We start from the raw sequence: 14,224 nt of genomic DNA, 5'->3' as shown, positions 1-14,224 counted from the left end.
ACACCTCCTACCCTATTACAGCCATTCTGTTATTTCTGCGCATGCTCGTTTCCTTGCCCTTCTGGCGCGATGACGTATACAGCGTGCATAGCAACGGGCTGAGATAAAGCAGTCGGACTCGTTGCACTCACTGGTTTCCATATGCCAAAGCACGGTCTTCTGTCTCCCTTCTTCGACCTTCTACCTCCCTTCTCCTCCTCAACAGACGAAGCATTAGCAGAACAAGGTTGTTGTCGTACTGCTGCTTCAAGAATATAAGCAAAACAAGCCCGAAAAAGGCACTAAGAATGGCGTCGTCAAGCATCTTGTTATCCGGAGCGAGGACTACAGTGTTTTCTTCCAGTAAACGTAAACGCGTAACATCCGCCCCGCCCCCTATCCAATCAGAAACCTTCCCTGCCCCAAACCTTGTGCGGACCCGAATACAGGCAATTAAACTGATCTCCTGTGTAAACCCTCATTCGGAATGAATATTTCCCACGTAAACTACCTGGAAAATGTAATTCCGAATGATTTCATTCAGATTTATTTCATTCTGAATGAGAAGCCATCATGTAACCGCACCCAATGTGACCTTGCATCTGTCTCATTCTCGTGAATGCAGCACTTCAAGAACACCTGAAGAGAATTTCTTTAAATTAGACATAATCGTCCACTTGGACTGAAGTACAGTATAAACTGATTAGAATTTTGTGGTTGAAGGTCAACAGTCAAGGTCAGTGTGACCTCACAAAGTGTGTTTTTGATAATAACTCAAGAATTCATATGCTGATGATAAGAAAATGTGCTGCTGAGGGGAAGATGTGTGTGAAGCATCCATGTTTTCACAGACGTGGATGTAAACTGTAAGAGAAACCTGACTGGTGAGCGGAGGCATACAACCACGGAGGGGTAATTTTAGTTTACTTAAGACAGGATAAAACAATTTGTCGATGTGGTTGTGAAATCTGCTCTCAGCGTGTTATAAACTGTGTGTGCAGCGTTGTGATGTCTTCCAAGCCTTCAAAGTCATGATTGTGTTACTCATACTGGCTTTCCTGGATCATATTTCATTGTATCATGGTACCCAAGGCAAGCTTATTGAAGGAGGGCAGAAAGGAAGGGAAGAAGAAGAAGAAGGTCAAAGACGGAGAAGGATGAAAACATTGAGGAGGGTATGAGAAGAGTAGGAGAAGATACAGAAGAAAAGGAAAGAGGAGAGGAATCTTAAACCATCTCCAAATGTCTTTGTCATTCTTCTCTAACTCTTCCCTGTCATTTGTCATTTCCCCTCTTTCTCTCCTTTCTCTGTCACATCACGTTTCCTCCTCTCTCTCTCAACATGACCATCTCTGTCTTCTCCTCTCCTCCGCTCTTTCCATCTCATCATCTTTCCATCTACTCCCCTCCTTTCTTCTCTTCCTCCTCTTTTTTTTTTCTTGCTCTACTATTCACTTTCAGCAAAAGACGGGTTCAGAGCTTCTGCTGTGTATTCGGTAGTTTTACACACACACACACACACACACACACACACACACACACACACACACACATTTGCACACGCACACACTAATGGGAAACAGATTTTTGGGCCTGTGAAGTGGAAGAAGATTGATTACCTGTATCTAGTTACTGAACACACACATGCGTGTGCGTGCAGCGAGGGTGGTGGAGGGCACGCGCTGGGTTGGTGTATTGAACCATCACAAAAACCAAAGTAGACTGTTATAGGTCGTTGTGTCAGTCACTCTGCGTGTGTGTGTGGTGTGTGTTGTCTGCCGAATAATGCTCCACAGTTCAATGCCATTGGACACCATTATTTCTGGTTCAGGGTCTGCCTGCCAGAAAGTGATCTATAGTAGGGGTGTCCCAGTCAAGTTGTTGCCCCGATCCTGATCTCAGTCATTTATTGCAGAGTGCCAAATTTATATTTATATGTTAGTACAGGATACAGCTGTGCAGTGTACTTTGAGTACATCTTGGGTTGTTTTTCAATACCAGTGCAAATTCCATGCGTTTTAGAGATAACAAAAAAAATACCGTTCTTGTACTTTTATCCGTAGAGACCCCTTTTTTAAATCTATTAAAGCAAAATTTCTCCAACATAGCAGAGTTTGGTATTAACACATGTCATCCGCACAAGACTAAAGAAAAGAATACTGTCTAAAAGTTCAATGTTTTCCAGCCTGGACTCTATTGTCAGATGTTTTGTCTCTAAATGACTGATGGGAACAGCATTTTTTGAAATTGGTTCAGTATTGAGCAAGAGGGCTGCAGCTGCAAAACAGGCTGCATTGTGAACACTTTTGGCATGTTTACAGCGTCTGTTTACGTCTACTAAAAGCGCTTATTTTGCCACTGACAGGCTCAAATTGTCAATGTTAGTGTCTGACAACATCATGGAAAGGATCCCTACAGGGATAGACCTTTTTGTTAAAGAGTAAGAGTCTTTTCATTTAACCAAAAACAGCCCTGAAACTGCCATTATGAGTTCCACCAAACTCTATTTGAATAAGTAGTAATTTTAGCACCCATATACCCAGCATATTTTCACACCTAACTGGATAAATGAAAGGTTTAATTCAACCAAACCGGAGCTGGTGATTGTTGAACATTGGAAATATGAATCAAGACAGTTTTTTGTAAGTTTTATTTTGTTTCTGTCAACTTTTTAACTGTTAAGAATCCAACAGTCCGTCCGTGGGCCCCACCTAAGGTGTTGATTATGATACGTAAACAACAGCTATATTTATAACATATCATTTGAAAGCTACGCTCCTCGTGGTGCCAATACTGCTGGCCATTTTAAGATACAAGCACCACAGCAGGCTCGATAAACACTTCCGTCAGTCTTAAAAAAACAGACCCATGAAGCATAATTTGAATCCACAGATCGACATTATCCAGACAGAAACTACCAGTTCATTTGTCACGCGCTTCCAGTGGTCCACACAATGCAAATCCAGCCAAATATTTAGTCCAAGCACAATATTACACCAATAGATATCCACAAACTGCCACTGCATTGTTTAAAACGTTGATATTTCTTCACGGTATATCCATAATTTCTCCCGTTTTGCGTGTGACCAAACCAGCTAGCTGGATCTCAAAATGGTGGCAAACTCATTGACAACTTGAACTTGAGCCAGTAGGAGCTTCCAGTTTTGTTGCTATGGCTTTGATAGCAAATGAGCCATTTAAAGAACCAGCACTTGGCCTATTTGGCCTGATTGCTTATGGGTCTTGTAGTCAGTGACACTCCAGAGCTCCAAAGGAGATTTGCACTCCTTACAGGTACCATAGACTGTTATAAATGGCTCAAATGGCTCCTGTTGATCATTTTATGTTTTCTTGAAGTTTTTTATATACAATAAGCTCTTAAATAGATATTTCTGTCTGTGTTGATTAGTTTTTCACCCATATTCCTACATTTAGAATATTGTTTTACCCTCTTTTTTGAAAAGGGCCTGGACAAAACCTCAGAAAAATATGCCTAAAATGTTTATTTTCTGTGATATTGTTATATACTTCGAATTTGGACCTGATGAGGCTCCATGATATGGCCCCATTGTGTTTTCCAGCTAATACCTCCCAGTTCTAGTCTTTTGTGCATTTTTTTTCAAGGAAATAATAAGGTGAAGATAAAAAGAAAACTTGTAATTCAGTGTGTTGAAACTTAAAAAACATAGGTGTTACCTTTCAAATGAGACCATACATGTACTAACAATAGAACAAGAGCAGTTTTCAGTTTACTTTGGGTATGCCTTGAAACGTCTTGGGTAATTTGAGGTGAATTTTACAGGATTAATGAAGGTATTTTACAATGCTAAGATCACTGATTATTTAAATGGAGTCTGGTGAGTTTGGAGATTTTTGGGGCTGTTTCTGGTCAGACAAAAAGGATCTTTCTCTGAAATATGCTGACTCGAGACACACTTAAATCAGAGTTTATTCAGTCAGCTGCACAGACCTCATCCACGCATTCATCACTTCCAGACTACTGCAATAGCCTCCTCTACGGTTTATCATCCAGAACACTCAAGAAACTTCAATATATCCAGAACTCTGCTCGTCTACTCACGCACCCTGGACCCATCCTCCAGCGTATCCACTTCAAACTACCTACCATCACTTTCAAAGCTCTCCACAACCTGGCTACCCCCTACCTGCCTGGGCTCCTCCACCGGCACACTCCCTCCCACACTCTCAGTTCCACTGACGCAAACCTCCTACACTTCAAATGGATCTCTTCCTAGGAAGTTTGAGCGATCTGCATGAAACTGGGTGAACATAATCTAGGGACCAATATCTAAAGTTCCCTCTTGGCAAAAGTTGGAAAACTTACTAAAACTGAGCTTCTATAAGGCAATGAATATTGCGGAGGGCGTGGCTCATCACATGAAGGTGTATAACATCTCAAGGGTTTCACCCATCACCACGCAACTTTGTAGGCATATGACCACACATAATCTGAGGGGACCCCTCCATTATTGACCCCATCAAACAAAATGGGGGCGCTAGAGAGCTAATTTCTTATCTAGGCCTAACCACCACATGGATTTTTACTAACCTTGGTAGATATGTAGAACAGGACGCCTCAAGGTGACTGGAGAAATTTAACTCTAATTGGCAACTGGTTGGCGCTATAATAACAGAAAAATGCTTAAAAATGGCTAAAATGCGACCGATCGCTGTGGCTCCCCCTGTGGACCAATGTTGTTGTTTTTTCTAATTTCTGGTATGACTAAGTCATGGTATGGTATGCTGTACATAATCACGGAAACTGTCAGTGTGTCATTCTGTCAGTCAGTCATTTTGTCTGTCCCACGTTTTTCTACTCACTGACGTGGTCAATCTATGTGAAACTGCACATAGGCATTGAGGATTGGCATAGGTAGAAGGTGACAAAGCTACCAATGGGTATGGACTAGTATGTTATTATTATTATTGTAAAAATGGAGTTAGGTAAAACTGGCTGGTGGTTTAGGGCTGTTTCTGGTTTAACAGAAAAGATGTTGCTCTTAAACAAGAAGGTCTATCTCTGTAGGGATCCTTTCCATAATGTTGTCTGACACTTATAGTAACAATCTGAGCCTGTCAGTGGCAAAAACACTTTCATTCATTCTGTCATTCTACTACTGTCTGTTGCGGTCCGACTCATTACTGCACCGATTTCAAGATTAGTTGTTCCCGTTAGTCACTTGGACACAAAAACATGGAAAATAGGATCCAGGTTGAAAAATACCAAACTTACCCTTTAAACGAGATCAGGAAATATGCACTCAAAGAATAACTAAACTAAACATCTGAACAAGGATTGTTGTTATAGGTGACAGTTTTCATACTCAAAACTCAAAACGGATGGATGTTTGATAACCATTCTTATTCTTCAGCAGCACGCCAGGTATTAGAAGTACCTTGTTTTTGTTCAGATCTTGTAATTAAGTATATTTTGTTCTTTCTTTCAATTGGTGCCAGTTGTTTTGGAAAACAGCTATACTGCTGGCAATAATTACTCTTGTTTTTAAAGTCATGTTAATGAAATGTATCTGTTTTCCAAAATAAGAGTTCTTTAAAAAAAAAAAAAGAACTGCAAACGACCTACGCTGTCATTACGCAAATCTCTACTTTCTTTTCAAAGAGAGGCGGGGACGCCTGCTTTTCACAAATGTTGCAATTTCCCCACAACAAACAGCCCGTTTAAACCACCTGTCAAAGCGATCACTGTAGCTTTGCTCTTTCATTTGCAATTTCTATCAATTTCCACGCTCAGGCCATAAATACACACAGAAGACTGCAAATCGCCTTGAAGTTTGTCAGCGAAGCACATATTTTGCTTGGGGCTGCCTTGTGGTGTTGCAACATTGTAATATCAAATCAGTGAAAAGGTATTTAAAGTAATTTTGCACTAAATGGATTAAAGTGTGGCTCTGATTTTGGTCCTCCTTTTCATTACTTTTTTCCTCTTTCTCGTCCTTTCCCTTTTCATCCTGTACCCCATTCTCTGTCCCCTTCTTTTTCCCATGTCTTTTTTTTTTTTTTATCTCTGCACTCCCTCATTTCTTATGGGACTGTGTACCAATAGATGACGTACATTCCCGCACTTCAGCCTCAAGTGTCCCATCGAATGCCACCCCTCAAGAGAAACGCCACAAAAGACAGGGTCAAAAGGGTTTCTATTTGCAACAGAACTTGGTATTGCCTATGGATACATCAGGACTCACATGCACCTGTTGAAGAAATGCAAAAAAGCCTAAATTCAGCTAAGTGGAATTATCTGACGTAGGTGCTGACGTCCGAATCTACATCGTTTCATACTGTTGGACACTTTGTCATTCACTACCTCTGTCATGTCTGTCTTTTTCATGCGATGCTGTCTTTTGAGGTCTAGTTATGTTAATTTCTGTGCGGAAAGAAAGAAAACGACCATTTGGCGGATCAGAAAGGAATGCCATGCAGAGAAAGAAGTGTCACAACAAGACTCTTGACTTTGTGTTTTTAAGGTCTGTGCCATTTCTTTGTTGTGGATTGTTCTGTCGTTCTTGAGTATTTCGACTCTTTTAAAAGAGTTTTGGTTGAGTCTCGAAGAATTAGTGAAAAGACTCATTGCTGAGGTGCTTAGAGATTTTGTTACCTATTCTTTCCTAAAAAGAGAGGGCACATCTTGGCACATTCCAGTGTGTCCCCACTCGCTTCCCCTCACCTTCTATACCAAGAAAAGAGACTTTCCCCTGATTCATTTTGTGCTTATTGTCCGATATGACTCATTAGCCTTGTATGTGTGTGGGCATTAGATCAAAGATGGCATTGTATTCCTCCAACATGGCTAATATTGTGTTTATCCGGGTCTGTGTGTACCCACCCTCCTACCAACACCAGTTTTTCTCATTACCGTTGTTATTAAAGGCAAAAATCTGGATGCTTGAAGCCTCTGACGTATTTATTGACGTCCCTAATGGTCCGGTTTAAATGCACAAGGTAGCCTACGTGCCGGCGCTGGCGAGCAGAGGAAGCCGAAGCATTCACATCGATTTTCAAAAGGACCTGAGGCGGATCTGGGTGTGGATGGAAAGATGCATGCATCTTAGATCTGAGAGGGTTTCCCCCTCATAACAAGGTTTTCCCACAGAAATATTTTGGTGGTAGAGTTGTGATGGACGCTCAACATAGGAAAGATCGTTAAGAGTTCAAGTTGTTTGATGAACAAATCCAAGAAATATCCATATCTATGTTCAGATATTAGATTGAACAAACTATGGAGACGAAGAAAACTTAAGCTCAATAATCTATATAGTGCAAAACAATAGAAAATAATGTCTTCCTTCAGAGGTAGGCTTGGCAACCTCCCAAAGAAACGTGACTCTGTTTTCATTTTGTGTTGGATACCAGCTCCCATTAATTTCCAGTCAAAACTTCCTGTTTGATTATTTATATTTTTAGTATTCCTAATCTAACACTGCTGCAGAGGGAGCAGAGTGCATCATTTCCCATGATACCTTGTTTTCCCCAAATAGTGACACAGACAGGACACGGGTTGCATCAGGTATTACCTTGCACATTGCATTGTTCTGTGGGAAACCGTTCCATTCGGACTACATTTCCTTCTGTCTGTGCTCCACCTTTTTTTATGTTAGCAGGCTCAGAATGGGCCTTCGGGGAGTGACAACGCACGACAGCATGATTGGTTCACGCACAGTAAAGGAGAACAGTCTTTGCTACTTTATTTGACAGAAATCTATGCATTTTCCTGTTCTTTCTGACCAATTGATAAACAAAAATGTCTGTGATGTGTGAGAATGAAACCCAGTTAACAAAAATTAGTTCTTGTCTTGTCAGCCATGTTCTCACCTTCTGGAAATACCGGCGCAGGAGGGAGGACATACCACAAAAAGTACCCTGAGATTGTAATTCAGCCAGAATTAAAACAGCATTTATTTTATAAGAAATCACAACATGTCCTCGCTCCTATTGGCGTCAGCACAGTGGAGCGTCCGTTGCATAATTCTAATCACCTTTAGGGTATTTCATCAAATTTGATACAAACGTCTGTTTGGACAAAGCAATGAACTCATCAGAATGTGGTGGTCAAAGGTCAAAGTCATTGCGACCTTGGGTTTCTCTCAACAACACCTCCAGGGAATTTCTTCAAATTTGGTGCAAACGTCAATTTGGACAAAGCAATGAACTGATCAGAATTTGGTGGTCAAAGGTTAAAGTCATTGTGACTTTGAGTCTGTCTCATTTTTGTGAACCTTATATCCCAGTAGGGTCTTGGGGGAATTTCCCCAAATCTGGCACAAACTTCCACTTGGACTCAAGAATGAACTGATTAGAATTTGCTGGTCAAAGGTCAAAGTCACTGTGACCTTGGGTCCGTCTCATTCTTGTGAATGCAATATCTCAACAACACCTTCAGGGAATTTCTTCAAATTTGGTGCAAACGTCAATTTGGACAAAGCAATGAACTGATCAGAATTTGGTGGTCAGAGGTTAAAGTCACTGTGACCTTGGGTTCGTATCATTCTTGTGAACATGACATCCTAGTAGGGTCTTGGGGAAATTTCCCCAAATTTGGCACAAACTTCCACTTGAACTCAAGAATGAACTGATTAGAATTTGATGGTCAAAGGTCAAAGTCACTGTGACCTTGGGTTTGTCTCATTTTTGTGAATGCGATTTCTCAACAACACCTTCAGGGAATTTCTTCAAATTTGGTGCAAAGGTCAATTTGGACAAAGCAATGAACTAATCAGAATTTGGTGGTCAAAGTCATTGTGACTTTGGGACTGTCTCATTTTTGTGAACCTGATATCCCAGTAGGGTCTTGGGGGGATTTCTCCAAATCTGTCACAAATGTCAATTTGGACAAAGCAATGACGTAATCAGAATTTGGTGGTCAAAAGTCAAAGTCACTGTGACCTTAGGTCTGTCTGCTTTTTGTGAACCTGATATCCCAGTAGGGTCTTGGGGGAATTTCCCCAAATCTGGCACAAACGTTAATTTGGACAAAGCAATGAAGTAATCAGAATTTGGTGGTCAAAGGTCAAAGTCAATGTGACCTTGGGTCCGTCTCATTCTTGTGAACATGATATCCCAGTAGGGTCTTGGGGAAATTTCCCCAAATTTGGCACAAACTTCCACTTGGACTCAAGAATGAACTGAATAGAATTTGGTGGTCAAAGGTCACTGTGACCTCTCAAAGCATATTTTTGATCATAACTATAAAAAATTATGAAATTTTATAACCAAAAGTTCAAAGGCCATTTTCATTGTGACAGCATAATGTACTGCAAAAACACTTTTCTGGCCATTACTCAGCATCATATTTCGGGAACAGAAGGGGCATGGTGGTTAAGTGGTTAGCACTGTTGCCTCACAGCAAGAAGGTTCTTGGTTCGAACACAGGGTGGGGGAGCCCTCTGTGCGGAGTTTGCATGTTCTCCCCGTGTCAGCGTGGGTGCTCCAGCTTCCTCCCACAGTCCAAAGACATGCAGGTTAACTGGTGACTCTAAATTGTCCATAGATGTGAATGTGAATGGTTGTCTGTCTATCTGTCAGCCCTGTGATAGTCTGGTGACCTGTCCAGGGTGTATCCTGCCTCACGCCCAATGTCAGCCCCTCACAACTCCTAACAGGATAAGCAGTTATAGAAAATGAATGAATGATCTTGAAACTGTGCTGATTGTATAGATCTTTGTGCTGCCAGGGGGAAGATGTATGGAGAAAATCTATGTTTTGGCATATATAGCTTGCTTTGCAGCAACATTGATATTTGAAACTTTACCAGCTGCCATGGCCACATATGAGTATGGATAGAAATGTATATAAACTGTAACTGCAACTTGACTGCAAGGTGGTAATTCTATTTTTTTTTTCAATTTCAGCCAATCTCAAATTTTTAAGGTATCACTTTCAGATACTTAGCTTAAATATGCATACATTTTTTGAGTGCACCTAAATGTAAATTAAGGTTTTGACACACAGGAGTATAGTTCAAACATGTGAGCTGTCCCTGTCTCTTCTTTCAAGTCCCCAGCTCTAATTTTATGTGCTTTGTTTTGGGTTTCATTGACTCTTCATCCTTCCTGTTCTTCCCTTCCTGTCTTGTGATTTTCCCTCTGGTGTATTCTTAGGCGCTTTGGTAAATCACTTTTTATAGGTCGTTTCCATGAGTATTTTCACGGGACAAGGAGTGGCAGGTTTTCCTCAAAGGTCTCAGCCAGTGAGCTCATCATCCGCAGTTTCTAAGCTTTTCCCGAAACATTGTTGCTCGCTTGCCCATAGGGATTAACATGTTGTTTTCTTTTGAGAGATGTCCGTACGCTCCCCTGTGTTTGCTGCTCTGTTGTTATTTCTCTCCATCTCCTCTGTAAAGTGTAATCGTATAACGTTTCAGGAGCTAAAATGGAGTTTGGTTGCAGACGGTGTGTCCTTGTTATCAGTAAACATCTGGTTTTGGTGTCTGATCTTCAAAATCAAAGAGCCTCCACGGCTCTGAAGGTGTGCCAGAAGCTAAATACAACAAGTTCAACTTCTTCCTCTGTGGCTTCTGAAAGGTGTTCTGGGAAATGTAGGAAATAACTGAAGCAGAAGCGAACAAAAAGTAATTTCCAAGGGTTGAGGTTGACCTGTCTGATGTGTATGTCTGTGTTGTGCTTCAGGCCCAGGTACAGCGCTCGTTGGACAGCTCCGTCTCCATGCAGCCGAGGGCCCTGAGTGGCCGGCGCAGCAGAAAGGAGGAGGCAGCGGCGGTAGGAGCGGGGACGGACAGCGACGGACAGGGTGGCAGTCCGGTGTCGGAACAGGACTCTGGCATTCTGGATGTGGAGGATGAAGAGGAGGATGATGAAGTGAGAAAACTACAACTTCAACCACATACACACACACATGAATCTGTCCTTCTGTCTCTGTCCTTTCAAGCTAGACCATAAGGAAGGGATGCGGTATCCTGACCTCTGATCTCCAGCGTGAATCTAATCCAAATTTGTCCATCCCGCTAAACTCTGATTGGTTGTTGGCAAATGATCTCTGACCCTGGTACACAGACAACCGTTGGCGTCTACAGCAGTTTCTTTGTTGTTTCTCCTTTTCAGTCTCCTCCCTATAATCCCCTTTTTTCTTCTGCCATCTCTTCCATGTGTCCTTCTTTCTATAGACTCACCTTGTCTTATATCTCCTTTCCTTTCCATATAAACGTCCTCCACTCTGTTGGGGTATCAGGCCTTTGTAAGGGAGTCGTTACCTCTCTGTCTTGACTGCTAACAGAGGCTTGATGCCGAAACATTGTCATTTTAGACCTCAAAACAAACACTGACACGTTTCGGCATCACGTCTTCGTCGGTCGATCTCGATTCCACGACAAAGGCTCGATGCTGAAACACATCAGAGTTTGTTTTTAAGTCTAAAATAACCTAAGCGTATTTTCTGAGCACCAGCTCCCTTTTTTAACCTTTATTTGATAAACAATAAAGAGCCAGGGGTTGGAATTGAACCCAGGCCACCTTGGTAAGGACTCAGCCTTTTAGACATGAGGTGCACGTTCCACGGATTGAGCTATGAGGCAGGCCCTTCCTGTTGCAACTTTAGTAACTATCACAACAAAGACAGAAAATCCCATTTGTTGCAACTTTAGTAACTATCACAACAAAGACAGAAAATCCCACTTGTGGGAGCAGATCAGCCAGACGCTTAGTGTGGCTGGTGAGTGTTGTGCTTTTATCACGGTACATAGTGTTGGCTTGTTGTTAGCCGAAATACTTGTTTTGGACACATTTAAAATCAGGACTCGAAGGATCTGCTGTGAAGACCCTGGTGCCAGACACCACGGGGCAACCCCAGACTTCCTGTGTCCATACAGTGACATGTCAGAGTTAAGGCCAATCCGTAGAGGCCCCACTGTGGATAGGCATACATCTGGGGTATTGGCACGTCCCACAAATGCTCAGTCGGATTGGGATCTGGGGAATTTGGAGGCCAGGTCGATGCCTTGTCACGTTCCTTGGGCATTCTCGGAATCCATTGGCTGTATTCGGCGTCTGACTTTCGGCAGATGGTGATACAGCCTCTGGGGGCAGACCCCCGATTTTTTTGGCATTTCGGTTTGATTGGAGCGGAGGAGTCGAATTTCCGTTTCCGACTTCCGTTTATATATAAGTGAATATGCTGATTCAGAGTTTGCAGTGACGCCAATTATGTTCCGCCTCGTTAGTTCACCGCACAGAGCGTTTAACCTGGCAACAACTGCAGCCGGCTCAAACGTGATTGGTCAATATCACGCGAACTACAAACAGCCTACAACCGGAAACCAGGGCTCTTCTGCTCTTCTTCCGGAGGCAAGATCTCCAGGGTTTGGGGTGTGGCATGGGGTCATTGTCCTGCTGGGAGGGCAACTGCCATCCGCGACTGTTGTTGCCATGGGGGGGTTTGCTTGGTCTGCAACGGTGTTTGGGTGGGTGGAGCGTCTCAAGTAGCAAAGGTGATTTGAGCACATTCTAAATGTGTTGTTGACCAATCAGTTTGCTTGGTTGAAACTACTTGTTGTATAATTGCGATTATATCATATGATATCATGTTGTTGTTGTTGTCGTGCACACAGGCATTTTGACAGACAGGGTCAGGAGGACCCTTGGGATAATGTTTTAGATGTTTTATTTGTTTTACTGCAAAGTCTTTTACTCTTATTGTGAATAAGTAATGCGTCACAAAGGTGAAGAACCACGGCCCTATGGTCTATCATATTGCCCACATACTGTATCACGTTACTTAAGTGATTAGCTCATGATTACACCAGTGTGAAGAACCGTAGGTTGTTTAAGTACATCAGTAGCATGTTTACAGACTGTTCTAAAGATGAACTTTTTGTGGACACAAAGCATTTTGGCACTGAACTCTTGAAGTCATCCCTCGCGGGATCACGAGTCCTTTTTGTTGTTCACACTCAAGGAAAGCAAAGTACAATGAAGCTGAAGAGAATAGGGCTGAACTTGTCACCCCCGCGCTGCCATTCTGTTTTAAGGTCCCTGTCGTCCCCTCGGCTTATTTACGTCCTGTAAACTTGACTCAACCTTCTTCACGGGAAGACCTTGGCTCCGAACAAAGGCCTGACCCCACGGTTCGCCAGAGGTTACGACCGCGTTGGCGCCGACGGCTGCGGTGATGCCAACCATCGGCATCCCGTCTCCTCACGCCATCCCTGCCCCTGCCATGTCTCTCCCTTTCTTCCCTTTCCCTTCATTTACAGTCTGTCCCCCTGTGTCTCTGCATCCTATTTTTATTTGCTCCTTTTGTTCTTCTTCTCTTGTCCTTTTTATCTTCACTACTTTGTCTCTCTTCTCGTCTTTCTACTTCCTTTCTGAGGTGCTCTTTTTTACCTTTATCTGTCTCTATCATTTCTTCTTCTCTTTCTTTTTGCGTCTCTCTGTCTCTGGTTGTTCCTCAACACCTCCTCGCACACAATTTACTCTTTTTTTCTCATGTTTAAATTTTATGCCATTCATTTCCCTTCCTTGAACTTTAAGATATGCGTACCTGTCTGACTTTTTCTCTTTCAATCATCTTCCCTCAAGCCCTCAATCTTCCTCACTTCCTCTTTTCCTCCTCTCCCTCCACCTCTGTCTTTAATTGTTCTTTGTTTGTTCTACTTGTCTCAGGACTTTGTGTGTGTGTGTGTGTGCGGTCACATCAAAGCTGGCATTGTGCTGCTGCGCCTCCTATGATTTTTTTATTACAAAAAGCAAACTTTCCAGAGGGCAAGAGGGCACATGGTTTTTTGCTTTGCTTTGTGTGTGTGTGTGTGTGTGTGTGTGTGTGTGTTAAACTGGGTAAATTGCCACTGTGTTGTTCCCCGGAAGACAGAGGATGTGGGTAGGGAGGAAGGAGTGGAATGTGGGATGGTTAGACAGAGAGATAGACGGAAAGAATACGAGGTATGAACGTCTGGTGACACTGTCAGAAGACTTTTAGACGAAGTAATGAAGTGCCGCCTCTACTCCTCTGTCTCTTTTGGTTTCTATACTTTCTGTCCATTACAGTGAAGTTCTGTTGGCAGTGACATTGGTTTAGAAAACCTAACCTGAGAGGCAGTTGTTGTCTCTCTCTTTTTTTTTTTTTTTTTGCCAAAACGTATATGTTAAAAGAAGAAAGAGTAGGATTTGTCTGTTGCGGTTTGTAAACACAAAATTAAAAGTTGACCCCTCTTCCTCGGCTCAAAACCATAGACTCTATAAATAATGGATGTAGCCTCTTG

The 14,224-nt window shown here is 42.4% G+C and overlaps 1 protein-coding gene across 2 annotated transcripts in view; it reads left to right on the top strand.

Moving 5' to 3' along the window:
- exoc6b (exocyst complex component 6B) overlaps positions 1–14,224 on the top strand; it is a 160,758-nt gene that overhangs the window by 26,735 nt on the left and 119,799 nt on the right. For both annotated transcript variants that reach the window (XM_033609791.2, XM_033609793.2), the window contains exon 7: positions 10,641–10,829. In XM_033609791.2, the coding sequence (XP_033465682.2) occupies positions 10,641–10,829 (189 nt within the window). The remainder of the gene's footprint in view (positions 1–10,640; positions 10,830–14,224) is intronic.

This window comes from Epinephelus lanceolatus, chromosome 22, assembly GCF_041903045.1.
Source record: "Epinephelus lanceolatus isolate andai-2023 chromosome 22, ASM4190304v1, whole genome shotgun sequence".
Taxonomy (NCBI): domain Eukaryota; kingdom Metazoa; phylum Chordata; class Actinopteri; order Perciformes; family Serranidae; genus Epinephelus; species Epinephelus lanceolatus.
This window is presented reverse-complemented; position numbering and strand designations above follow the sequence as displayed.